We start from the raw sequence: 27,197 nt of genomic DNA, 5'->3' as shown, positions 1-27,197 counted from the left end.
GTAGGTGTCGCCACCAGCGCCAACATTGTGTGAATCCTCTGAAAATCAAATCATTTGCATATCACAGCATCTTCTTCCTGTCGATTAAATTTCGCGTCTGTAGCACGTCATCTTCGTGGTGTAGCAATTTTAATGTCCAGTAGTGCTCATAGAACACATAAATGATAAACAAAAGAGGATGAGCCGTAAGTAATTGAAGCCTACTGAAATAACAGCTTTCGAGTGTGTGAAACAGAATCGTAAACAATCTGTAATTTTCATACCAGTGACCATGTTCCAAGACAAGAAAATAAAATGCCAATCGTAACGAAACATCGTATTTTTTTTAAATGACCAAGACGTAACCAATATCAATACGCTCCGGTCGGAGCCTGGAAATGTGAGTCATTTTAATCGTGTAAGGAGAGTTATTAGGGCTTCATGCGAGTCACAGTGCCTACGTTGTGGCGATGTGAACACAGTGGCAAAACTGATTCCATGGCTGAAGAAAGCTGACATTATATGAGCAACGACCATACAAATCCACTGAAGTGGTCTTTACGGTGCACATCATGTAGATACCTACACGTTCTAATAGAAGCATCTGTAGAAATAACGAGACGTTAATCGCTCTATAGAATACTCTAACTTAACCAAAACTATTGGAACGCAGAGTGTGTCTAGTTGCTCACTCGGAGTCCAGTATCGACACATGTTAGAAGTTATTATTATGACATGATTGTTTACTCGTATGTCCAATCACCACTGTGATGTACCTGCCACATCCTCCTAGAAAACATCGAACGAAAAGAAAATGTATGCCAAGTAACAGTTGATACCAGTTATTTGATGATACTTACGTATGACACTGACTATGACGTCAAATTTGCTAGAAGGAACTGGAATTTTAAGAACGTCTGAGTATGTATGACCACTGATTACGCTACAATTTGTTTTACATGAATGCGGAAAGAATGAGAGAAGTTGATCAGTTTTCCTTAGGATACTCCATTGCCATGGCACCATCGATAAACCAACGGAGATAGCCGACGTTAGTGTAGACGGCGCCATCGGACTCGCATTCTTCGTTTGCCCACGAGCTAATGCCGACCTGAGTGCTGCCACTAACGAGCGGCCCACCAAAGTCGCCGTAGCAGGTGCTGTTGCCGGCCTCGCCGGCGCAGATCATTCGGTCGGTGACGCCGAATGTGGCCACGCAGCTGGCTCGGTCGATGACGGTGATGTCCACCTTCGTTAGCGTGGTCGACGCCTCCTGTCCCGTGGAGGCTGTGGCGCCCCAGCCGGTGATGGCGACTGCGAGGCCGCCAGGTGGATCGTAGCCATCGGCTGGCAGATTCACAATCTGTATGTTGTCACCGATAGGGAAAATAGGTTTTGCCTGCAACGTAGAAAGCAATTCGTCAATTTCTGATTATGTGTCTGAAGAAAATCGGGCGATGCACTGACCCAGTTAAGCAATCAAATATAGATATACAAAGAGCTATTAATGAAATTTTGAGAACACTCAATATGGAAGTACTCATAAATAAAAAACTGGAACTAACCACACTTATTGCTGAATGATTTATCCCACGGCAAATAATTTCATGGTTGAGAGAAATGAGGATAGATTGTGGGCTACATTTTCGCCATGTACAGTATATCTACATATCTCCCTTGGATGCCTGACAATGTCGAATTAACCTTCAAAGTATAGGCGAGAAGAGCTTTAGTGAGTCCAGCAGATGGGAGCTAGGGCCCCCACAGCTGCGGCACCTCGCACCCTACCACCTGCCCCTTCGCAAAACCACCACAGTTGAGGACACTTATGACTGAGTGACAAGATCATCTCCAGTCGTTCTTCTCATTATTTTTTGATGAAGTGGTTTCTTGAATCCGCAACTTGGATCATAAAATAACTAAAATGTAGTAAAATAAATATAAAATTACGCTGCAGTGACAAAAGTTACAGGATACCTACTAACACCGTTCCGATCATCTTTTGCCGAGCGTACTGCGGCAGCGCTACGTGGCAGAAGCTCAACAAGTTGTTGGCAGTCCACTGCAGAAAAAAGCAAATAAATTGAGCCACGCTGCTTCTCTAGCCGTCCATAATAACGAAAGAGTTGCCGATGCAGGATGTTGTGTAGGAACTGACCTCTCAATTTTATCCCGTAATTATTCCATCTAATAGTCATTGGGGATTTAAGTGCTACTGTAGGGGAAGGAGAACGTGAGATTCGTAGTGCGAATGATAGACATGAAGAACTACTTGAGTTCAGCCAAAAATTTCAGTTAGTTATAGCGAATATTCTGTTCAAAAATCACAAGCATAATCAGCATAACGGCCCATGCAACCGAGTTTCTCAGAGTTTAATACACTGGAGAATGAAAAAGAAAATTGAGGAAGTGTTAGATGACGATCAGTTTGGCCTTAGTTATAGTCACGGGAGAGGGAGTTCTGACTTTGCGGTTGAGAATGAAACAACGGCTAAAAAATCGAGACACGTTCACAGCATTTGTTGACCTGGGAAAAGATTCGACAATGTCAAATGGTGCAAGATATTCGAAATTCTTAGAAAAATGGCGGTAAGCAGTAGGAAATACGGATAGTGTACAATATGTACGAGGGCCAAGAGGGAATTACAAGAGTGGAAGACCAAGAACGATGTGTCCAGATTGAAAAGGATATAAGAGCTACATGTAATCTTTCACAGCTACTGCTTAATCTATGCAACCGAAAGAGCAATGACGGAAATAAGAAGAAGGTTTAAGAGTGGAATCAAAATTCGGGGTGAAAGGAAAACAAAGAAAATATTCACTGGTGACATCGCTATCCTCAGTGAAAGAGAAGAAGAACTGCAGGATCTGCTGAATGAACAGTCTAATGAGAACAGAATTATGGATTGAGATTGAATCGAAGAAAGACGGCCGGCCGCGGTGGCCGTGCGGTTATAGGCACTTCAGTCCGGAACCGCATGACTGCTACGGTCGCAGGTTCGAATCCTGCCTCGGGCATTGATGTGTGTGATGTCCTTAGGTTAGTTAGGTTTAAGTAGTTCTGAGTTCTAGGGGACCGATGACCTCAGAAGTTAAGTGCCATAGTGCTCAGAGCCATTTGAACCATTTTTGAAGAAAGACGAAATAATGAGAAGAAGTAGAAACGAGAACAGCGAGGAGCTTAACATGACGACTGGTGATAACGAGGTACATGAAGTTAAGGGATTCTGCATCCTAACCAGCCAAATAACGCATGACGGAGCAAGACGGACAAAAAAAGCTGACTAGCACCAGTGGAAAGGGCTTTCGTAGACAAGGGAAATCTACTAGTATCAAACATACACCTTAATTCGAGGAGGAAATATCTGAAAATATAAGTTTTTAGCGTAATATTGTACGGTATCGAAACATGAAATGTGAGAAAAGTGGAACAGTTGAGAATCGATGTATTTAAAATGTGAACAGGAGAATGTTCAAAATTATGTTCTCTGATACGGCATGCAATCAGGAGGTTATGGAAAGAATCGGCGAGGAAAGGAATGTATGGTAAACAATGAGAAGAAGATGGGTTAGAATGGTAGAATATATGGTAAGACAACACAAGAAAAACTTTCAAGTTGCTACAGGGAGCTGTAGAGTTCAAAAACTGTACAGGAAGAGAGAGATGGAACACATCGAGTAAATAACTGAGGACATAGGTTACTAGTTCAGGCTCCGCCTGTGAGCTCTGAACAATTTTTCTAATTTTATCCAGCCACCCGAGTTTGGAAATGAAAGTTCAAAACTGCCTGCAGAAGAAAGTTGTGGCTTGTATTTAAAATTCCTTGCAATGGCGTGTAGCATTTCACAACAGATTTTTCCCGTCTTGCAATTTCTATCAAGTTCGATTAATGCTCTAAGGTGATTTATCACAATTTGTACAGTGCTGAGCGCTAATACGGATTTCTGTATGAATGCAACCCAATAGTGTCGTGCAGAAAACGTGGCCATGTATCGGACCACTACTAGCACAACACGTTTGACATAGCTACGTTAGCTGACCACTGCCGGAATTTTACAAGCAAGGCTGGTATCTTCACGTTTGTAGTCTCAGAACAAAGTGCCCGCGCCGTCCGCTCCGGCCACCCTTCACGGCAACCGCTTGCAAGTGGCGCTGTCGCATGGCGCTAGAGATTCTCGTCACAGCTAGAATGGATCGCCAAGCGGCACAACACAGAGGTTACCATTAATTGGTGACAGTATTAAGAATCACTTATAAAACAAACTGACAAAGTATCGAACTGATTTTTGATGTTGATTACTACCAGTACAGGTATAAGGGAGTAAATGTTACTACGAGGGGCGTTCAGAAAGTAAGCTCCGATCGGTCGCGAAATGGAAACGACTATGAAAATCCGATAAAACTTTGCACAGATGTGTTGGGTAGTGTCTCTAGTATAACCCCAGTTAGCATCACGTCGCTCTTCTCATTTCTGAGCTCGCAGTGAGTGCGTAAAGATGTCTAGAAAATAGTGTCTGCCGCCAAGTACGAGGGCCGGGTGAGAAATTTCGCCCGAAGCTATGCAAGTAACATTACATAACTGTCTTGCTGTTTCGTCTTCACGACAATTCCCAGCCGCATTCTGCAGGGGCAATGAAGATGCTCCTGCATCGTTTTCAAATGGAAATGTTAGATTACCCACAATACAGTCCGCAATTGTCTCCCCCTGAGTTTCATCTCTGGTCACATGAACCGCTGTCTTTGAAGACAACATTTTGACACAGACAACGAGGTGTAGGCCAGCGTGGAGAATTGCCGGAAAGCACTGGCGGCTGCCTTCTATGATGAGGCTATTGAAAAGTTGGTACAACGCTATGACAAAAGTCTAAGTCAGAATGGCGACTACGTAGAGAAGTAGCTGAAAGGTGTAGCTAATTGTTACAAGTAAAACATTTCTGATGTTCACTGTGGTTTCAATTTGGCAATCAATCGGAGCTTACTTTCTGAACAGGCCTCGTATATGTAAGGTATTTTCTGTTTCCATATTGGCGTATGTAGTATCTTACATGATAGCTGGTAGACTGCAAACTTTTCATTTGGTTTGAATTAGAATGCACCAAAGCATAACCTATACTGAGGTGACAAAAGTCGCGAGATAACGATATATACGTACACAGAATGCGGTAGTATACCGTACACGAGGTATAAATGGGGGTGTATTGGAGAGATGTGGTATGTACTCAGGGGATTGATGCGATAAGTTTTTCGGCGAGATTATGGCCACAGGATAACAATTAACAGGCTTTGAACACGACATGGTGGTTCGAACCAGACGCATAAAACTTTCCATTTCGAAAATCGTCAGGGAATTGAATATATTTGATGTGACGTAACAAGACTGTTACGCCACACTGAAGTAGCCGAAAGAAAGGCACGCGTACACACACGCCGACTGGCGTCAAGTCTGGAACAAGATACGTTATGACTGCTATCAAGAAAATACGTAGCTTTGGAATATACTTAACTTTATTTATTCCTTGTGATACATCTCTCTTGGCTATACAAATGAGACTCGTAAGATACATGCACTGTTACAATTGGCGCCTTGCTAGGTCGTAGCCATGGACTTAGCAGAAGGCTATTCTAACTGACTCTCGGCAAATGAGAGGAAGGCTTTGTCCGTATTGTCGCTAGCAATGTCGTCCGTACAACTGGGGCGAGTGTTCTATCGTATCTCGAGACCTGCCTTGTGGTGGCGCTAGGTCTGCGATCACACAGTGGCGACACGCGGGTCCGACATGTACTAAATGGACCGCGGCCGATTTAAGCTACCACCTAGCAAGTGTGGTGTCTGGCGGTGACACCACAATATTGAGATCAACAGTCTCAAGAGTGGGCCGAGAGTACCACATTTCAGGCATTACCTCTCACCATGGACAACGCAGTGTCGACGGCTTTCACTTAAAGGCCTAGTGCAGCGGTGTTTACGTGGAGTGTCAGTGCTAATATACAAACAACACTGCGTGAAATCAGCATAGAAATCTATGTTAAACGTACGACGAAACGTGTCCGTCAGGACAGTGAGCGGAAAATTAGATTTAATGGGCTATGGCAGCAGACGACGCCACCTGCAGCGACCCTCCTGGTCTCGTGATCACATTGCTTGGACGCTAGCTGACTGGAAAACAGAGGTCTGTTCAGATGGGTCCAGATTTCAGTTGGTAAAAGCTGATGGTGGGATTCTAGTGTGGCGCAGAGCCAACGTAGAAATGGACCCAAGTTGCAAATAAGGCAATGTGCCAGTTGGTGGAGGGCTATGTTTACGTGGATCGGACTGGGTCATCTGGTCCAGTTGAATTACTTAGACACCACTTTCGGCCATTCATGGACTTCATGTTCCCAAACAAAGATGGATATTTTATGGGTGACAGTATACTACTATGTCAGGCAGTAACAGCGAATACTCTGATAAAGAGTCACGGGAGAAGGAAGTATTCTTGAAAAAGATCGGAATGTACGAGAAAATTTCAGTTAGATTACATCATGATCAGGCAGAGATTCCGAAAACAGAAACTGAACTGTAAGCCATACCAGGGGCAGATACGGAATGAGAACTCAATTCAATAGTCATGCAGAGTAGGTTGAAATTTAAGAGACTAGTGAGGAAGAATCAATGCGATTGTTTGAGGAACTTTTTGAATAGTTCGGGGGAATTGTATGGCCAGGCAGATAGACCGACGTGAATCACAATGAATATTTATGGGACATAATCGAAAGGTCAGTTCGTGGACAAAATCGTGCACCGGTAATACTTTCGCAGTTATGAACGACTACAGACGCAGCGGTGCTCAATAATTCTGCAGTGGTCTTCCAGCGACATGTTGAGTCCATGCCAAGCTGAGCTCCTACAATACCCTACACAGACACGATATTAGAAAGTATCCCAAGGACTATTTTCACCTCACTGTAAGTTTCAGTGGTTGAAATCACGCAAGGCGGCAGACCAGGCTAGAGTGCGAGATCTACGTGTGCTAGTGTTTTAGCACCACACTCAGTTGTGCGTGACAGCGGTGATCTGACACATCGGATCTTGGGGCCATCCACTTCACTGATGTGGTGTCCGACCCGATAGCTGATTGGTCAGAGTGATGGATTGCCGTCCTACGGGCCCGAGTTCGATTCCCGGCTGAGTCGGAGATTTTCTCCGCTCAGGGACTGGGTGTTGTGCTGTATTCATCACCGTTTGATCCCCATCCGTCGCGCAGGTCGCCCAATATGGCGTCGAACGTAATAAAACCTGCACCAAAGCGGCCGGACCAGCCCCGCAAGGGGCCTTCCGGCCAATGACGACAGACGCTCATTTCGACTACTGTGGTCGACTCACACTTGTGTGGGCGTGTGTCGTATTAGTACACCGCTGAGAGACGATGGCTCGATCCACCAAGCAGGATCTGGCTGAGATGATTAACGCATGTTGACAGGCAAATGACAATTGGCGGTCGGCTGCACTCTTGGACCGGGGAAAGTATTTCCGCCGATAGCACCGCATCACAAATTGTTAGCAACAGTATTTGTTCGTTTGAGTGAGATGGGCTCGTATCAGAAAATGTTGACCAGCAGAATGGGTTAAGCCAGACAAGGATATGGAACTCTTTCCTCGACAACTGCCACTATCTGTTGGACAAGGCTCAAAGCCTTAAAACACACACGGACTTCCCCATGTGGCGACAGTTTTGAAGCTGGTTGTCGCGGAGGAGGCCATGGTGCTGGAATTCTGTCATCCATGTACGTGAGGCAACCTAACGTTAGTCTACGGCGAATCCCCTTGGTAGCCGTGAACGATGAGCACCGCTTCAGCCTCGGTGTCTTAGCAGCGATTATTGTTGTCCGCTACATGGTATCTTCCACAAAGCCTCAAAGGCATGGCTTACGTGCACTTCCCAGAGGTGAGTAAGTCTCCTCTTTTCGACGAAGCGCCTTTGGCGTTACAAATGGTAATGTCGTTCCTAAGTTGACGGGTCGCTGGATCTTGTGGTTTACACCTGTTGATGACCAGAAAAAATTCGTGTATGTGGAAACCATCCTGGACCTGCAGACACACTAACACATATAAATACCGCCAGTATCTCTGTTCCGTTGCATGCTGCCACATTTGAATGTGTATGCCCGTGAGCACTGTGTCGTGTTTCAGAGTGCATAAAGACCCGTGTGAACCACTGCCGAACAGTTTGTCTGACGGTGGTCTCATTACAACATGTCGAGCTCTGCGTTGTATTTTACATACATGACGAATTAGTATACACCCTGTATCAGAGACACCATCCATTTCTGGTCTTGTGTCCGTATCCAGAGTTTTGCTCCCTGTTTCGTCAGCGATCGTTTGCTGCAGTTTGTCCCAGTTTCGACAAGGCGCCCTGTGGATATCTGAAACAGAATATGTGCTATCTTCGTGTTGTATAATATCCCTCTCCGCAGGTATCAGCTGGAAATGGTCTTGCAGCTGTTAAGTCTATCTATGTGTTTGGTTGTTATTGTAGGACGTAGTTATCAATAAGTAACTAATATATATGAATTCTTTTACTTTACCTTCTCACTGAATTTTTTTCTCGTTGTTATTTACCTTTTCTGTTACGGTAGTAATTCAGTATTAATTCCATTTTTATTTAGCGATTCATTGTCATATCATTGGTGTTATAATAAGTCACTAACCAGTTAAGTGTTCTAGCTTACCGTATTACCAATTCCTTTCTTGTTTGTTACTTACTGTCTGTACTACTCCAGCTCAACGTTACTTTGTTAACAATTTAGTGTTACACCATTGTCATCTGCCAAACACTAAAGATAAGTGACCGAATGAGATGCAGCAACTGCAGCGGAGTTACCTTACGATAAACATCTTATAACATTCTGAGTGTTTTGTTACTGAAGCCGTTAACACCGTACATCGAGGAGGAGCTGACATTCCGGTAATAAAGATTTTGTTAGGGAGAATGAACCGTAGACCAACTACATACATTAAGGCAAATGCCATTAAAGGACTGGGAATTTCGCACAGATGTTCACTGTCCTTTTGTGGACTTGCAAAAAGTGTAGGTTAGTATGAAGAGGCAAGCAATATGGTAAGAACTGGAAATGGCACAGACACCCAGAAAACATATAAAACTTACACAAGTATGTATACAAGACACAACAGTTCAGTGACAGGAAGTGGAAATTTAGCATTTGAGAAATCTTTCACGCAGAAGGATCGTACAAACATACCGCCGTTTGAGTCTCGTACAGATTCCCTTATGGAGGACATAGTGATAGACATCCCTGAAGTTGTGAAGCAGCTGAATGGGTTGAAAATAAATAAATCGCCAGGTCCTAATGGGATTCCAATTCGGTTTAACAGAGAGTACTCTACTGCATTGGCTCCTTACTTAGCTTGCATTTATCGCGAATCTCTTGCCCAACTTGAAGTCCCGAGCGACTGGAAAAAAGCGTAGGTCACGCCTGTATATAAGAATGGTAGAAGGACGGATCCTCAAAATTACAAACCAATATCCTTAACATCGGTTTGTTGCAGGATTCTCGAACACATTCTCAGTTCGAATATAATGAATTTCCTTGAGACAGAGAAGTTGCTGTCCATGCATCAGCACGGCTTTAGAAAGCATCGCTCCTGCGAAACGCAACTCGCCCTTTTTTCACATGATATCTTGCGAACCATGGGTGAAGGGTATCAGATGGATGCCATATACCTTGACTTCCGGAAAGCGTTTGATTCGGTGCCCCACTGCAGACTCCTAACTAAGATACGAGCATACGGGATTGGTTCTCAAATATGTGAGTGGCTCGAAGACTTCTTAAATAATAGAACCCAGAACGTTGTCCTCGATGGTGAGTGTTCATCGGAGGTGAGGGTATCATCTGGAGTGCCCCAAGGAAGTGTGGTAGGTCCGCTGTTGTTTTCTATCTACATAAATGATCTTTTGGATAGGGTGGATAGCAATGTGCGGTTGTTTGCTGATGATGCTGTGGTGTACGGGAAGGTCTCGTCGTTGAGTGACTGCAGGAGGATACAAGATGACTTGGACAGGATTTGTGATTGGTGTAAAGAATGGCAGCTAACTCTAAATGTAGATAAATGTAAACTAATGCAGATGAATAGGAAAAAGAATCTCGTAATGTTTGAATACTTCATTAGTAATGTAGCGCTTGACACAGTCACGTCGAATAAATATTTGGGCGTAACACTGCAGAGCGATATGAAGTGGGACAAGCATGTAAAGGCAGTTGTGGGGAAGGCAGATAGTCGTCTTCGGTTCAGTGGTAGAATTTTGGGAAGATGTGGTCCATCTGTAAAGAAGACCGCTAATGAAACACTAATACGACCTATTCTTGAGTACTGCTCGAGCGTTTGGGATCCCTTTCAGGTCGGATTGAGGGAGAACATAGAAACAATTCAGAGGCGGGCTGCTATATTTGTTACTGGTGGATTTGATCATCACGCGAGTGTTACGGAAATTCTTCAGGAACTCGATTGGGAGTTTCTGAAGGAAAGGAGGCGTTCTTTTCGTGAATCGCTACTGAGGAAATTTAGAGAACCAGCATTTGAGGCTGACTGCAGTACAATTTTACTTCCGCCAACTTATATTTCGCGGAAAGACGACAAAGATAAGACAAGACAGATAACGGCTCGTACTGAGGCATATAGGCAGTCATTTTTCCTTCGTTCTGTTTGGGAGTGGAACAGGTAGAGAAGATGCTAGTTGTGGTACGAGGTACCCTCCGCCACGCACCGTACGGTGGATCGCGGAGTATGTATGTAGATGTAGATGTAGATGGAAAGGTGTCATCGAAATTCAAGATCAAGATTGGTGTCCGATAGGGAGATTCCCACACTCTTCTTCTGTTTAATCTGGTTCTGGAAAGAAACAATGAGAAATTTAATAAGCATGTTGATAGAAGGAACTACACTCTGGCCAGCGCTGATGATGTTACTTTAATAGTACAGAATGGTTCAAAATGAAAGAGTGTTAACGGAAGGGGCACTGGGAGCAGGCTTCAAAAGGAATGTGGATGTGACCAAGTACCTCGTAGTGAGCAGACAGAACTATGACAGACATTTGCATGTGGATGATACGCTCTTGAAAGGATACAAGAGAAATCAAATAGTCTGGGGCAATACTCAGTGAAAGGAATGAGATCGACCAGGAAATAAAGGGAAGAATACACACAGCAAATAGTTCAAAGTTTGCACTCAGAAAGCTGTTGAAGTCCCGGCTTCTATTGACGTATACGGAGATAAGGACACTAGTGTAACCTGTCATTCTATATGTAGCGGAGACCTGGACAATGACACAAAAGGCTGAAACAAAAGTACTGACATCTGAGAATGGTGTTCTCAGACAGAATTAGATTATAATTAGCCGTAACTAACTAACAAGTTAATAGTTTTGCTTTACCTCCTCACTAACTGTTTTTAGAAGCTATTTGCATTACCTGTTACTGTAAAAATTTAGTATTACTTTCATTTTTATTTAGAAATGCATAATCGTATCATTGGCGTAATTATAAGTTACTAGCCAGTTTAGTGTTGTACCATACACTGCCACTAATTATTTTCTTGTTTATTCCTTACACTACCAGTTCCTGTACTATCTTAATATAATGTCAGTTTTTTAACAATTTAGTGTCACACCACCGTTATCTGCCTAACACTAAAGAATGAAGTTTCAATGAGATGCAGTAACTGTAGAAGAATGACCCTACTATACACAACTTATAAGAGCCTGAGCATGTTGTTACTGAAGCCATTAACACCAAACGTCGAGGAGGTACTGAGATTCCGACAAGCGGGGCTGAGAAAGAGGTAATGAACCGTAGACCAGCTATATACAGCAAAGAAAATACCATTAAAGAGCTGGGAATTTACCAGAGATGTTCACTGTCTTTCCGTGGACTTGCATAATGCTTACTAGTGTGTAAATAGGCGAGTAATGTGGTAAGATCTGGCAGGTCACAGGCACCCAGAAATCGAATAAAACTAACTCAAACAGATATAGAACAGGCAATATGACCAGTGGAAGTGATTGGAAAGGTGTAAGAGAAATTCAAGGTGAAGTTTGAAGTACGACTGGGAGAGTGCCACTTGCCATTTCTGTTTAATCTGGTTCTGGAAAGAGACAATGAGAAAGATAACAAGCCTGGAGACACAAATACCTCTTGTTAGAAGGATCAACACTCTGACTTATGCTGATGATGTAGCTTTAATAGCACAGAAAGTCCAAGATATTGTCCTGAATGAAAGAACGTCAACGGAACAGGCATTGAGAGCAGGTTTAAAAATGGATATGGATTGGACCAAGTAGGTCGAAGGGTAAAATATATGTCAAATATCACAAGAAGTTTATAGTTTCTTCTTCAAACGTGCCACAACTTGAGGTTGCGCCTACTTAACACATGGCTTGTAGTTACACGCTCATAGATACACGAATACAAGTAACGCAGTCCCAGAACACAAGAAACTGTACTGAAATGCTCCTTTTTTTAAAGTAAATATTTACTTCTAAGGCTCCTGTTACGCCCGCTAAACCCGCTGGGAAGAACAGGTAATAGCGTTGTGGAAAGGGCCAAATGTTGAGGTCAGTTTCTCCTTCTAATTGTCATTCATTGTAATTTAATAACCTTTACAACCAAAGCGGCACATAGCCGGACCTTTACCGAATGCACCTCTTTCACGGCTAAAGGCCTCCAAACAAGAAATCTTAACAAATCAACAGGATAAAAATCCAATTAAGATAGCAATAAAATAATTTAAAAAACTAGCAAAACATGCAAAGTTCAATACAAATGGCTGAGGGCCATAATTAAATTTCAAAATTTTAAAATATACTACCATAGACTTTTAAAGGCAGAAGGCCAGTATGTTTAACAACAAGAAATCTTAAAAATGCTATTAAACAGGCAAATCAAATAATTGAAAAAGGTATCACGGTTACGTGGAAAGCCTTAAGACTAAACAGATAGAACATACATATGCAAGGTGCAGTACCAATGGCCAAAGGCCACAATTAAGTTTCAAAAATTTAAACTATATTAACATAATGTTTAAAAGGCAGAAGGTCGCAATGTTTAGGCTTGAAAGATAAATTTAAAATTACTTTTGCAAAATTTGCTTAAGAAAATAAAAAATAACCATAAGCCTAGAATTTAAAGTAGGTGACAACAGATAATTAATCACCGGTGGCACTCAGAAGCCTCCAGGGAGGTCGGTCTACCCCCGTTCACTTAGGCGAGACAGGTGGTGAGCCCAACTATACTTGATCCGTCGTAACCCAACCAGGGGACATCCACGGACCGACCGACACAGCAACTTGTTTCCAGTCAGTCAGTACATGAGAACTCAAACCGGAAAGGTTACAAACGTGGTAATCCACAATGGAGTATGTATAACTGTCAACATTACACATCATGTTGGACAGCGACAATAGGTGCGGAAAGTACGCTGCCTGAAATTGCGTTAGTGGCCATGGCGGGTAACCGGAACACTAACAGCCATTAGGCAGAAAACTCCTCTGGTACACTTGAGAACACGGTAATATAGTTTTCGCTCAAAAGACCACTGCCTGAATTTGCGTCAGTGTCCAGGCCACGTAACCAGAACACTAACGGCCACAAGACAGAAAATTCCACTGGTGCAATCAAATTGTGGTCAACTAAAATAGTTAATTGCACCGCATGGTGGCTAAATTTCAGCAGTAGAAACAGTCGGTGTTGCTCACAGGAAAACCTCCCCAACAGCAAACCACCACAACATGAATGGACGTGGCTTGGGTAGTCGAAACCACTACTCAACTTTGACGTCCTGGTTCGGTGAACCACGAAGCTCGTAGCGATCGGACAGCTCCACACACGCTGCGACACTGAGCAGGGACCGCCAGCGGACCCAGCCAACTGCAACACGCGGAAATAACTTCGCAACAACCGACCGACTACCTCCAGACCCTGTAGCCGGAAAGTATATGCACAAAACCATGTTACACGGCGCAAATATCGATACACATTTCTGCTGCCACACGTAAAAGAAAGAAGAACCACGACGTAACCGCAACGAGGAGGGAAATGGCATGGCATTGTAGGCCGGGAGTCCCCATTCGGGGATGTTCGGCCGCCGTATTGCAAGTCCTTTTTAGTTGACGCTGCTTCGGCGACTTGCCTGTCAATGATGATGAAAATGATGATGGACACAGAACACTCAGCTTCCTGCCGGGAATCGAACCCGGGCCCCCTGCGTGGTATGGGGTAACGCTACCGCTAGGCTACGGAGGCGGACCAAGGGAGGGAAACCAAACACAGATAGACAGCGAATTTCACGAAAGCGCATAGTTGGGAGTGAACACGGCTCAGCACCCTCTTCGTATTTTGTGTATCCAACCACTGCATTGATCGAATTGGTAGACGGACATGTTAGAGCGCGGGTGACCTATCAGCTTATTAAAATTCTTCGGAGAGTACTATGTACGCTATTGAAGAGTGATCGGTACAAGTATATCAAGACGCTTTAGTTTCTTTTAAATAATTATGCCACGGAGAGTGTGACTGACGTTCGGTCGCTTACCATCCAACAATTCGTCACCATCAGTTCCTACTTTTAAGCTGAAAAAGTTCTAAGAACACAGATAATGTTATGTACATGAAAAGGATACAAAGTTTAGCTTACATAGCCTATAACACAAGAAAGATGTGTCTTAGACGGTAGAATAGCGGCTTTTCATCATCTTCCGTGATGCTAATTGCTTACTTTCACAGGTAGCACACTGACTGTACATAAACATATATAAGTGCGTGTGCGTGTGCGTGTGCGTGTGCATGTGCGTGTGTGTGTGTGTGTGTGTGTGTGAGCGCGCGCTCGTGCGCGTTTGTCTGTGTGTGTGTGTGTGTGTGTGTGTGTGTGTGTGGTATGTTGAGTGGTGAGCGTGTTCTGCGGCTACCATCAGCTATAGTGTCGTCCCAATAGTGTGTCTTGTTAATACACGTCGCAAAAATTGTCTGAAACTGCCCTGTTTGCGGCTAAACACTTCTGGATTGAACACCTGCTTACGCAGACGTTCCTGATAGCATCCGATTAATAGTTGACCGGGAAAGCCTTTTCAGTATGGTCGTAAGTAGTGCAAGTTTCAATGGCTTGCGTCACCCATAACGCTCCGTCGCCCTGAGTATGTGTAATAAGTGACTGAATACTTTGTCCCTCCTTCAATGCACTTGGAACACGTTCCTAAATTCCCTTATAAAACAACTATGGTGAAGTACTTTCGTCCGATGTAAACACCTGGAACTGGTGATTCTTTAAGAAGCTCTCTTCCAGTAGTAATCGTGTCACCAATTCATTAGCATATTCAGTGTATTCAAGTACAACGTCTTTCTTGTACGGGAACATACACAATGGATGTATAAGTCTAGGTCATAGACGTGTGGTTGACAGCATACGGAAGCTTGGGTCTGGCAATGGATCGTTCACGGATAGCCAAATAGTATTGTTCTTAAAGCAAAAAGAAATTTGATTTTGGCTTTGGGAAACTTTTTTTTTTTGTTCCTAAAGATTGCTTCCTCGCCAACAAGACGAAGGAGACTCATTTTTGTTTACTGGAAGGAGAAACCAGTGTAATTGGAGTCTTTGTTTTCTTTTGAAAAAACAAAAGAAAAATAAAACTTTTCCTTATTTATTCCTCAATAAAAAAATTAAAGAAGGTGAAGTGGTTATGATACTAAGCTGTTATCTGGATGGTCGTGAGTTCAAAACTCACCTGCCCTGTACAATTTTAATTTCTGTATTAAAAAAAAATAAAATAAAAATAAATAGTAAGGCGACCGCTCGCGATCAGCGGGAAATACGGATTCAAGTCCCGGTCCGGCAAAAATTTTCATGGTCGTCATTCCACTCTGCAGCTGATGGTTGCCTTTATTCGCATTTGCGATATCATTTACTGTAGTCAGTGTTCGGTCCTACTTGCTCATATTCGTTGCAATACGACCGCTGATGGGGATTGTTGTGACGTACGACACATTATAACATTATTTGTTTATGGTTCATTTAAATTTTTATATATATTTTTTGCTTTAAAATTTTCGAATATTGGTACTCTTTTTTTCTGTAGGTGTAAAGAGTGCCATACTGGAGTTTGAAGTTCTTTGCATTGTATGTGGGTAATGTATGTAAAATACTTTGCAAATTGTTTATTACGTTAAATAATTTTCTAATGACAATTTGTATTTAAAAATATTTGTGTGTATTAATTCTTCATGCTGATGAAAATTTGACTATTTAAGAAATGGTCATTCTCAGGAACAATGTAAGAAGTAGGTGTTAAGTAAAAGTCAGTGTACTTTTTTTTGAAACGAAAGTGGCTTTGGGAAGCGGAAAAGGTGGCAAGGGAGAATTGGCGCCCTACCTAGAGCAAGGGCGGGAAGTAAGTCACACAGTCTGTAGGCAACAGTGGAGCAGGATAAGCTTTGCCTCCAAATTTGCACAAAAATGCCTCGGGTGGAGACCGAAAACGGCTTGCGGCATATCTGACAGCTGTTGGACTACTGTACTTGTATGTAAAATTGAACGACGTCAAGAAGAGAAATTGAGACCATAAAGCAAGATACTTGCAGGCCATACTTTGGATAGTGCAACCGTGATAATTGTTCGCCACACCGAAGCCTACAGCCACCAGATAAAATTTTTTTGTTATTTTACTTTTGTACAGCGTGAACCATAATTTAAACTGTGTTTTAATAATCATTCTTTAACTTCAAAGAAACTGGTTCACCCTGTTACTTCGTCCTAATCCTACACCTTCATAGGGTTCTTTCTTGATGTTTCATGAATCCGAATATCCTGTTTTACAAACTTATGAAGTGCCAAGTTAATATAAAGAGGCACCATTTAAATTGTTTTTGAGTTTTCTTAATTATTGCGAAGTGTTATAGTAAAAGTTCGATTAAGTAAAATTCAGTCAGAGTGTAGTCAGGTTACAAGAATCTGTTAAATGACTATACAGATTTATTTCAAAGAATAATAGCTTTTGAAAGTAAATTCCAGCAAGAAAAAGATTTTCTTGAAGTGAAATGTTGAGTATAAAAAGTGTGTGCTTCAGTATCTAAGTATTTTAGTATTTAAGTTTGATAATTATAGAAAATGCGTATCGAAAGGTCCCTCATGGCCAAGTTGTTTTAGCTTCCTTGAAGTTATCTACTGGGCTTTTTCCCTTTTAAAAACGTAATGTATAAGGATGTAGTCCATCATTGTTTACGTGGGGTACTATTTATTTGAAGAAGCAACTTAAACAGTAGCAAGAATGTAGGCAAAATTCATACTTCTGCTTTTCCAATACTTCACTGTTTCATTGCCTGGATAGGCTGGCGACCATTAGTACACGTTTTAAACCACTATATGAACATGGAACTGAGTTGTCCTAGCTCCAATGTAATATCATTCATACTGCGTTTCTATCTAACCGTGGGATAAGATCTTAGGAAAGGATGTGATTAGTCTGATTTATTTATCCATTAAACACAAAACACGGTCAAATCCCGTAAAAACAGTAACTCTATTGACTAGTTTTTCCGATTAACAGGACTACCCTTCCATAGTGTACCTTATTTGGAAACTAAACTAAATTCTATTCAGAGGGTTATAGGTGGTTTTTCCCGTGACAGGACTATTTGTTCTGTTGGGGTATAGTATACATGGCAACACAGGGTTTTTTGTTATTTAGGTAACAACATACTAAATTACAATAGTAGTGGTAGGGTTATAACATCACACTGAGGGCTCTGTACAACTGCGATCGCGTGATGCAAGTTCACGACCAGAGAGTTATGACTGTTTCGTCATTGTGGAATGTCACCCTTCAGTTTTCTACTTCTATTTGAATAGCATCACCTGAGTTACTCCGCTCAATGAATGCTTCGGCATTTGCTCGCTGTACTACCCCTTCCCCTCCGTATTAACTTTTCTTTTTCGTCCTGCCATGTAGTATACTCATTGGCAGCTTGTAGATCTGAATTTATTTAGACATATCATACAAAATATTATTTTTCCTCGTGGCTAACTCTTTCTCTCATGCTACAGTTGGCAGTGCTACCTGTTTGTCACGCATTTAAAGTATGGTATTTTCCTGTGGCACAGTTTGCGCGGCCAGTTATTTGTCCAGCGTTTCAAGCGTGTTTTTTACCTGTGTCGGTATTTGCGCTGCCAGTTCTGTATTTCCCTCAGCGAAAGCAACGTTGATTAACTTGGACAATTATCCTACGTTTCAAGTGTTGTGTTTACTTGTGTTGCAATTTGGGTTGCTAATTCTTTGTCTTATGCACTCATCGTAACTGAAGTTCCGTAAAGTGATACTGTGAATCGATGAGCGTGTTGATCAGTTGGAGAAACAACCTCAGTGGATTGAGCCTGTATATCAAATCCTAACTGAGAAACGGTAGATATTTCTGGCATCGTCGACTCTGAGTTACCACCGGAATCTACATCAAACTCAACTGGTTCGTCATTTACCGTACCCGTTATTACTGTCTCACCAATTTTAGGCGAGGCACACAATACGACATGAGCTTAAAACCAATTATATTACAATACGCACAAGAAGGCTGATGTAATTTATGCACCTGAAGACTAATTTACAGGAAACAAGACCAGATGGATGCTCCCAATTAAATCAATAGACGACAAAACGTTCCACTTTGCGTTAGCTCTGCTCGGAAGCAGCCATTCTGATCACGACTTCTCACAACGATGAAATCTTATAACTGAAAAAATTCCGATGACTGACTTCAAAGATGAACTGTTGAACACACGTCCGGAGAAATAATGATAAGCGAAATGCAAACAATAAAACAGCGATGACCAAAAAATTCGTTCACTCTGATGTTCACAGCGTCTCAGTCATATCATGTAATTTCCATTTTGTTGAAGTGTTTTGTCCTTTTAGAGGTACTTCCCTCTTTTCCGAGCAAGTACATTCTCTACAGTAGTTTTTTAAACATGAAATTGGAAGTACCTGAAGTAGGCGCAAATAATGGTGAAATCTTGTTTGGCCAGCCGGAGTGGCCGCGCGGTTCAAGGAGCTACAGTCCGGAACCGCGCTGCTGCTACAATCCCAGGTTCGAATCCTGCCTCGAGCATGGATGTGTGTGATGTTCTTAGTTTAGTGAGGTTTAATTAGTTCTAAGTTCTAGGCGACTGATGACCTCAGAAGTTAATTCGCATAGTGCTCAGAGCCATTTTTGAAATCTTGTTTATTGGTCCCATAGTGGTATCAGATAAGGCGTATTACAGTTCTTACGGAATATACTACGTAAGCTATTGAAGACTGATTTGTACAAGAATCTCAGGGACGCTTAAGTTTTATTTAAAGAAATATGCCAAGAGAGAACGCGAGTTTTGTTCGCTCATTTACTGCCTAACAATTCGTCAACAACCTTCGCACTTTTCAGACTGATATAAATTTCTAAATCTGCAAATAAAATTAGGTACTCGAATGAGTCAGTATAGATGGTAACACCATCAATCAATTAGTCATCGAGCGATGTGGCTCGGAGGCACACTGGACTCGCATTCGCGAGGACGACGGTTGAAACCGAGTTCGGCCATCCTGATTTACGTTTTCCATGATGTTCCTAAATCATTTCCGGCAAATGTCACAATAGTTCCTTTGAAATGGCACAGCTGACTTCCTTTCCCATCCTTCCCTATCCTGATGTGACCGATGACCTCGCTGTTTGGTCCCCTTCCTCAAATCGGGCAGCAAGCTATCAATAAGTCAACTAATTATGATACAGAGTTTGACTTATGTAGCTTAAAAGAGGCCACATGAACTACAGAAATGAATCTTAGACGAGCGCATTTTCGTCTTTATCCGTGATTTTTAGTCCCATTAATTACAATGCTCGCACATAGATCATGCACCAACATGAATCGATAAAAATAACACCTTTTGTCTTCTCCATCACGAAGAAACTTCAGAACAATTCATCGTTGAAATTGTTAATTGCTACAAATATCATTTTATTACAATGGAAATGTAGTAATACCTCTCAAACACGTGAACCTGCCATGTCTTTCGTGTACTAGAAATAAACCGCAAGTGACTACTTTCAGGCACTAAACACCTCAAAGTACCTCAGCATGCTGTTCAGGTACAAAAAGTTGTTTGGGAGACGACTACCGTTTCTTTCTCGGACATAAATGAAAAACTTCACGGATTTGCAAATAAACTCGCTCAACTACATGACAAACATTCTCCACTAAAGAGCGGAAAAGTGAAATGGAAACCTCTATTTTAGCCGACTGATGAGCTAAGACAGTTCATGACTCTGAGAGACGCTGTACGTTTAACATACAGACTACACTCTCCATCAGGTAATCATACCTCTTACAAGAAGAACTGCAACAGTCAGAACAGCAGTGAGAAGTATTACACTCAGTAAGAGCCATACATTAACCCACGACAGGTGCAGATCAACTGTTCTAAGGAAAATCCTACATGATTTTGGTATAGGCGAAGTAAAAGCTACAAAATATGGCTCTGAGCGCTATGGAACTTAACATCCGAAGTCATCAGTCCCCTAGAACTTAGAACTGATTAAAACTATTTTACCTAAGGACATCACACACATCCATGCCCGACGCAGAATTCGAACCTACGACCGTAGCGGTCGCGCGGTTCCAGACTGATGCGCCTAGAACCACTCGGTCACAACGGCCGGCTAAATGCTGCAGTTTATCACATGGTCCCCGTCGAGGAACTGAACCGGTACTTCATACCGCTTACAGCTGCTATTTATCCGTAAAGAAACAGTCTTAGCCTAATGATTACTTCGTCTATATTTTCTTACATCTACATGTTATTACAGATATTTTTGCATTCTTCTAGTAATGTCCGAGGCCTTAGAATAAATAGCTGTCTCTTAATTAATGGTGCAAACGCACACAGTCGAAAGTACACGATACTACAGGCGACAAAGTTTCAGTAATCGTAAAAGGTCTACAAAGAACTGTTTGCCAGATAATTGCAACTTCGTGATTGCCAGCCACTACTGACGTCTTTCTGAGTAAACGCTGCATGCCGTTCTGCAGTGTATTGGTTTACGTTTTCGAAACGTGCATCTGTAAACAGAATGGATACGGCAGTACTGTACATAGTCAGAGCGCCGCTCATGTCAGTTGTTTGTGGAGCATCAGTTATATCGTGCGAGTCATACTGGTAACGTGGAACATTACAGTAACGAGGAGTATGCGGATATGCATTTCATGTATGATAGGGCAGCAGCAATGCACGGGAGGTTACACGTATTTACTACGATGCATACCCTGCCCTAAGGCATCCAGATAGCCGAACATTTAGAGGGTATCATCACGGCCAAAGAGACACTGGGAGCTTTGCAATGCTGTGGGTGCGGTCGGATGTATACCAATCTTTGTTTCCCTCTGAAATTTGTACACTCTGCTGCTACCTCTAGTATCACAGAAGTTATCCCTTGATGTTGTCGCACATGTGCTATGGTCCTGTTTCTTCTTTATCTCAGTGTTTTCCAAATATATCTTTCCTCACCTATCCTGCTGACAACCTCCTCATTGTTCATGAGCTCACTTCATTTTCAACACTCTGCTGTAGCACCACACCTCAAATGCTTGGATTATCTTCTGCTCTGGTTTCCTCACAGACCACCCTTCACTTACCACATTATGTTGCGCTCCAAACGTAGATTCTCATTCATCTCTTCCTCAAATTTGATCTGTGTTTGGTACTAGTATATTTCTCTTGATTAGGAATGGCATCTCTACCATTTTTAAATCGCTTTTTATGTCCTCCTTGCAGCGTCCATCATGGATTGCTGCCTACGCGACAGAATTTCTTAACTTCGTCAACTTCGTGATCACCAATTCTGATGTTAACTTTTTCGCTTTTCTCATTTCTAGTACTTCTCATTACTTTCGTCTTTCTTCGATTTACTATCAATCCACGTTTTGTACTCATTACACTGTTCATTCATTCAAAAGACCCTGTAATTCTGCTTCACATTCACAAAGGATAGCAATGCCATCAGCGGATCTTATCATTGACGTTCTTTTAGAATGAATTATAATCCCACTCTTGAACGATATCTAACATGATGATTTGGTGACAGATGTTCTGGCTAAGGAGAACCTGTACCGTGGCCTATAAGATCACCTTATCCGAACCACGCGGATTTGTATATCTGGGCCCACATTAAAAATGTAGTGTACAACGGTCCAATTGACACGGTTGAAGAACTGAAGAAGATATTTGACAATGCTTGTCAAGGATTTCGATATGCTCCAGGGGCCGCAGCTCATTTCGGAGTTCGGTGCAGGCCTGGACACAACACTGAACAGCCTTTAAACTATGGAAATTTTAACTGGCCCATTAACTACGAGTACTGTCACGTAACTGTTGTGTTCACCTTCACCTGCACGTCTACCGGTTTATCTCTAATAACTCCTCCTATTGTACAATATTTGTAACTGGGACGACTTTTACACGGAATCAAGTCAGTGGTGTCTGATATCCTCGCAGTCGTAACTATAACGCGAACTGTTCGTTTGCGGACCTATGTTTACTTATAATTTTTGTTCTAGTATTGTCTACATCCAACTATATGCGTTTACGTCATTAATTATTATACGCACTGTGCAGTCCACAACCAGTTAAACATGTATTTAACTACAAACAACCTACTAGACAAATACCAATGCGATTTCCGCTGGCATCGCAGCACAACATCTGCTATAATAAAAGTAACGCACGACCTGAATGCCGGCCGCGGTGGTCTAGCGGTTCTGGCGCTGCAGTCCGGAACCGCGGGACTGCTACGGTCGCAGGTTCGAATCCTGCCTCGGGCATGGGTGTGTGTGATGTCCTTAGGTTAGTTAGGTTTAAGTAGTTCTAAGTTCTAGGGGACTTATGACCTAAGATGTTGAGTCCCATATTGCTCAGAGCCATTTGAACCATTTGAACGACCTGAATCTTGCCGTGGATGGAAAAGAGGCGGCCAACGTGTGCTTCTTACGGTGTAGCAAATGCTCTGACACGGTCGACTTTGACAATTTACTTGTCAAAGTAAACAGTGGAAATTTCTTTCCAAGTGTGGTACAATGATTTGGTTTGTACCTGACGTCTCGCCAGCAATCCGCCGTGTCCGGCACCATAATGTCTCAATGGAGACCAGGTAGTATATGTCATCAGTCAAGTCCTACAGTGAGTGCTACCTATAGACTGAAGATATCCAGTTGTATCTAAGTGTAAAACCAGTAAACTAGGAGATAGTTACTGAAAATTTCAATACTGACCAGTGTGCACTACCAAAACGGGCACAAAGAATAGCATTAGCCTCAACACATTAAAAACCATAGCCATCCCACGCTTATTCGTCTGTAATATAGAGAATACCTACCGTCTTTCATCATAAATCGGTCAAATATCAAGTTTTCTACCTCGGTAAAAATTCCACGAGCAATATTAGACGGAAAGCTACGTTGGGTAGAGCATACAGCTACAGTTCGAACAAACATAGTAAGCGTTTCTCCATGCCCTCCAAATATGTGGTAAAGTCTGCCCTCTTGATCTGGAAAAGCCAGCTATATGTGTTGTGACTTTGCAAGACAGCCAAGCCACTAGGAGAGGAAGCCGAAAGGAACGCGTTTAAGCTCACTCAGGCTGGCGTGAGGTCTGGAACAGTTAAAGGAGTTGAGTCTAGTAAAAAAAAGTACGGAGCTTCTGAAATACTTAACTTTAATCCATAATTGGTGAACATCGGTCTGACGGTACATGCATCACAAGATGAATAGCAAATGATAATGGCGCCTCGCTATGTCGTAGCAAATGACGTAGCTGAAGGCTATGCTAACTATCGTCTCGGCAAATGAGAGCGTAATTTGTCAGTGACCCATCTCTAGCAAAGTCGACTGTACAACTGGGGCGAGTGCTAGGACGTGTCTCTAGACCTTCCGTGTGGCGGCGCTCGGTCTGCAGTCACTGACAGTGGCGACATGCGGGTCCGTCGTATACTAGCGGACCGCGGCCGATTTAAAGGCTACCACCTACCAAGTGTGGTGTCTGGCGGTGACACCACAATATGAAAACTTATACTTCCTGTTATTAAACAAAGCGAAGAACATCTTTCTCAGGAAAGCCAGTGTGTGACAATTGGTGATCTGCTCGACTATTTTACTCCATCCTGTTTAACTCCCTAGTCACAGTGTTTCTGCTAGCTGAACTGCTGGTACCACTTTGGATCTCATGAGCGATTCCTTCGCTGATTTCATGTGATATTTTACAACCATTCTCCCCAGTCTTCGGCCATCCCTGTCCGTCGCAACTACCTGCGTAGATCATGATTAAATAAATCTGTCACGAAGAAACCACATTTTCATTGATTATCAATTGTTTTCCATAATCAGCACAGTGCCTTTGGAGACATTAGATTATCTCAGTTAAACGGCATGGAAAAAACTGTTCCACAGAATAAAAACCTATGAATGACCCCAACGAATGTGCTGTGATTAATCTCACTTCACGTACTTAATGATCACTGTTTTTAGAAGTTTGTCGTTTGGTTACCATTATCTACTACAGTACTGATGGCAACGAAGTGAAATAAAGTACTCTGCAAGAGCTAATGTGCTTCATCCCCAAGAATATTCTGAGTCACAGCCCTGTTAACAGCTGTGATGTCGTACACGAAGCTATATAAAGGGGGGCCAAATGAAAACGAGACAGACGCTAAAAAAATAAGTAAACTGTTTGAAACGTCCCCTTATGAGCAATTATACATGACTGTGCTTAAACTGACACACAATATTTTGTTAGCGCAACGCAATCTGACTTTCAAAATTCCCTACAAAAGAATGGCCCTGACTAACATTAAACTATACCTTTCACAAATCACTTACCTCACAAAAATCTTCGCTGCTCAAGCTACTGCAATACAGCGAGCGCCACTACTGCCAGCTAAATAAAAGATTCAAACTATGGAAGGCACTAACTACTGATAGGGATAGTTAGCAAATGAAAGACATTAATAGAGAACAAACAATGTATTTACCTTGATATCATCATATATAAATATAGCAGTTCATGACAAATTTCAAAACTCCGCCATCTCTCTCCCCACATCCACCACTGCTGGCGGCTCACCTCCAACTGTATTGGTAGCCTCACACTGTTCAATTCTAATTGCTTGGAGAGCTGGATGGTTGAGTTCTCGTGAAGATCCTAATCTCTTACTGCTGCCTGGCAACTGGAGCGCCGTTTCAACTGCTCCCAGACACGAGAAGGCTTGAAGTAACTGTCAGACTGACGAATGAGGCATTCTGTATCATCATTGAAGTCACCCACAGTTGCCTCACCAAATGTGCTTACCATACTGGACTCACTAGAACTGCGCACTCCCAGATCAAGTCCTGCAACTAGCAGCTTGTGAAAAGTAGGTGAAGCAGCTGCCAAAACAAATCGGTGTGCTGAGAAACCTATACTACCTGCCACAAAAACAACATCTGTGTAGGCTTGATGTAGCCACAGTGCTTGCATAATTTCTGCATAGCTGCTAGCTGTCACATGAAGTTCTGGTGGCAGTGGCTTGGGAGGACGGAACGGTGCCTGTAGCAAAGGACGCTGAACTTTCTTCAGATTTGTCATCCAAAATCTCTGCTGTCACCGAGCAATAAGAGCAGCACGAATTGCATTTTCAAACACTTCATTCACACCATAATAAGTGAGAACACTGGTCTCACAGTAGGGTATACCCAGTTCCTTAGCAATTGTGCGGGCCTGGTCAGGCATCACCAGATCACTTTTTCTAGTTGGCCTCACAAAAGGACTACGATCCCTGAAGAAGCTAAGATATGTCTCATCTCTGTACATGTAACGCAGAACACTCTTGCACCCAACAAGCAGAACTGGTGTTTGAGGACAAAATCGCCTTATCCCAGGGTACCACATAATCTTACAGTTTCTCAGTGAAACTGGATTTGTAATGGAAAAACACAACAGCACCACATCTGACCTTCCATATGCAAATCTGCGATCCTTCTCATGATCACCAAATGTATCCCACAATCGAAGAGACACATTGACTCCATCAACCACCTCCCAGGACCGTTCCAACACGTCTTTGTAGATGCGGCACTGGTCGATGGCCCAGACGGTGGGGACGTGCGTCGTCAGCAGCTGCGACAGGGAGACGTGCTTGTTGCAGGCCCGCGCGCAGATGAGGCGCGTCTTGCCCACGGCGGTGTCGCCCACAACCACGCATTTCACCAGCTCCTGATGGGGTTGTTCATTATCCATTATCGACAGCCATTACCTAGGCAGCACCTGAAATATGAGCTGTTTACAGCAATTATTCCCTGGAACCTGAGAGCAGTATTGTATCCAACCCATCATCGAAGTTAAAACAGACGGCTGTTAATTGTAACAACGGAGCACTAATTATACATCTCATCAGGAAAACACTTCACAATCACACAAATTTCATAGACAACACCTATGAAGTATTTTTGCAAATATTTATGGACTTCTTTACTTGGAGTTTTCTGAAAACTTAGCACGTAGTGTTGTAAAACATTTATTGAGTTAACATTAAGTCACTGGCAGCAAGTTCTGTACGGGTACCAGCCACAAGAAAGATTTTAAAAAATCGTCCACATTTGCAAACGACTATCAAATACCTCCTGTCAGTCGCTATGACATATCGCAACACACATGTTGATGTTTAAAACTTTCCCGGCCTACTGATTGTTCCATAAAAACACGGGAGAACTGCCGGATATCAGTAACGTCCTGCCACGAGAGAGGAACTTCGTAGTCAGTTATCTACATAAAAATCAAAATCGACTTGATATCGATACACCAAGCTTTCACCGTGGAGGGCGCGAGGCACAGCGCACGGAGTTGTTATGAATGCGCACGCTGAGGAGCGCATGCGCAATGTCACTTCAGTATGGCTCCAAATAGCAGAGCTCAGCGCGTACTCGTCAGTACTACTAGAGTGGTACTCACCTGAAGATGGCCAGAAGACTCTGCGCCGAAATATCGTGGCAGGACTTTACTGACATCTGGTAGTTTTCCCGTGTTTTTATGGAACAAGTAAACTGTTATTACTTCAAAAGTGATAGCCACAGCTGTTAATACATTTATCCCACTGTGATACATGGCTGCTAATGCTTTTGCGGGAAAAT

General features: G+C 42.6%; 1 protein-coding gene across 1 annotated transcript; it reads right to left on the bottom strand.

Moving 5' to 3' along the window:
• Positions 1-967: 967 nt before the first annotated feature.
• On the bottom strand, positions 968-26,716 carry LOC126484790 (rho-related BTB domain-containing protein 1-like). The gene is given in 4 exon segments (XM_050108387.1): positions 968-1,378; positions 14,551-14,602; positions 25,161-25,251; positions 25,254-26,716. Coding segments are annotated over 4 exon segments (1,608 nt in total). The 5' UTR covers positions 26,308-26,716.
• Positions 26,717-27,197: the final 481 nt, after the last annotated feature.

Source organism: Schistocerca serialis, chromosome 6 (assembly GCF_023864345.2).
Source record: "Schistocerca serialis cubense isolate TAMUIC-IGC-003099 chromosome 6, iqSchSeri2.2, whole genome shotgun sequence".
NCBI classification, from domain to species: Eukaryota; Metazoa; Arthropoda; class Insecta; order Orthoptera; family Acrididae; genus Schistocerca; species Schistocerca serialis.
This window is presented reverse-complemented; position numbering and strand designations above follow the sequence as displayed.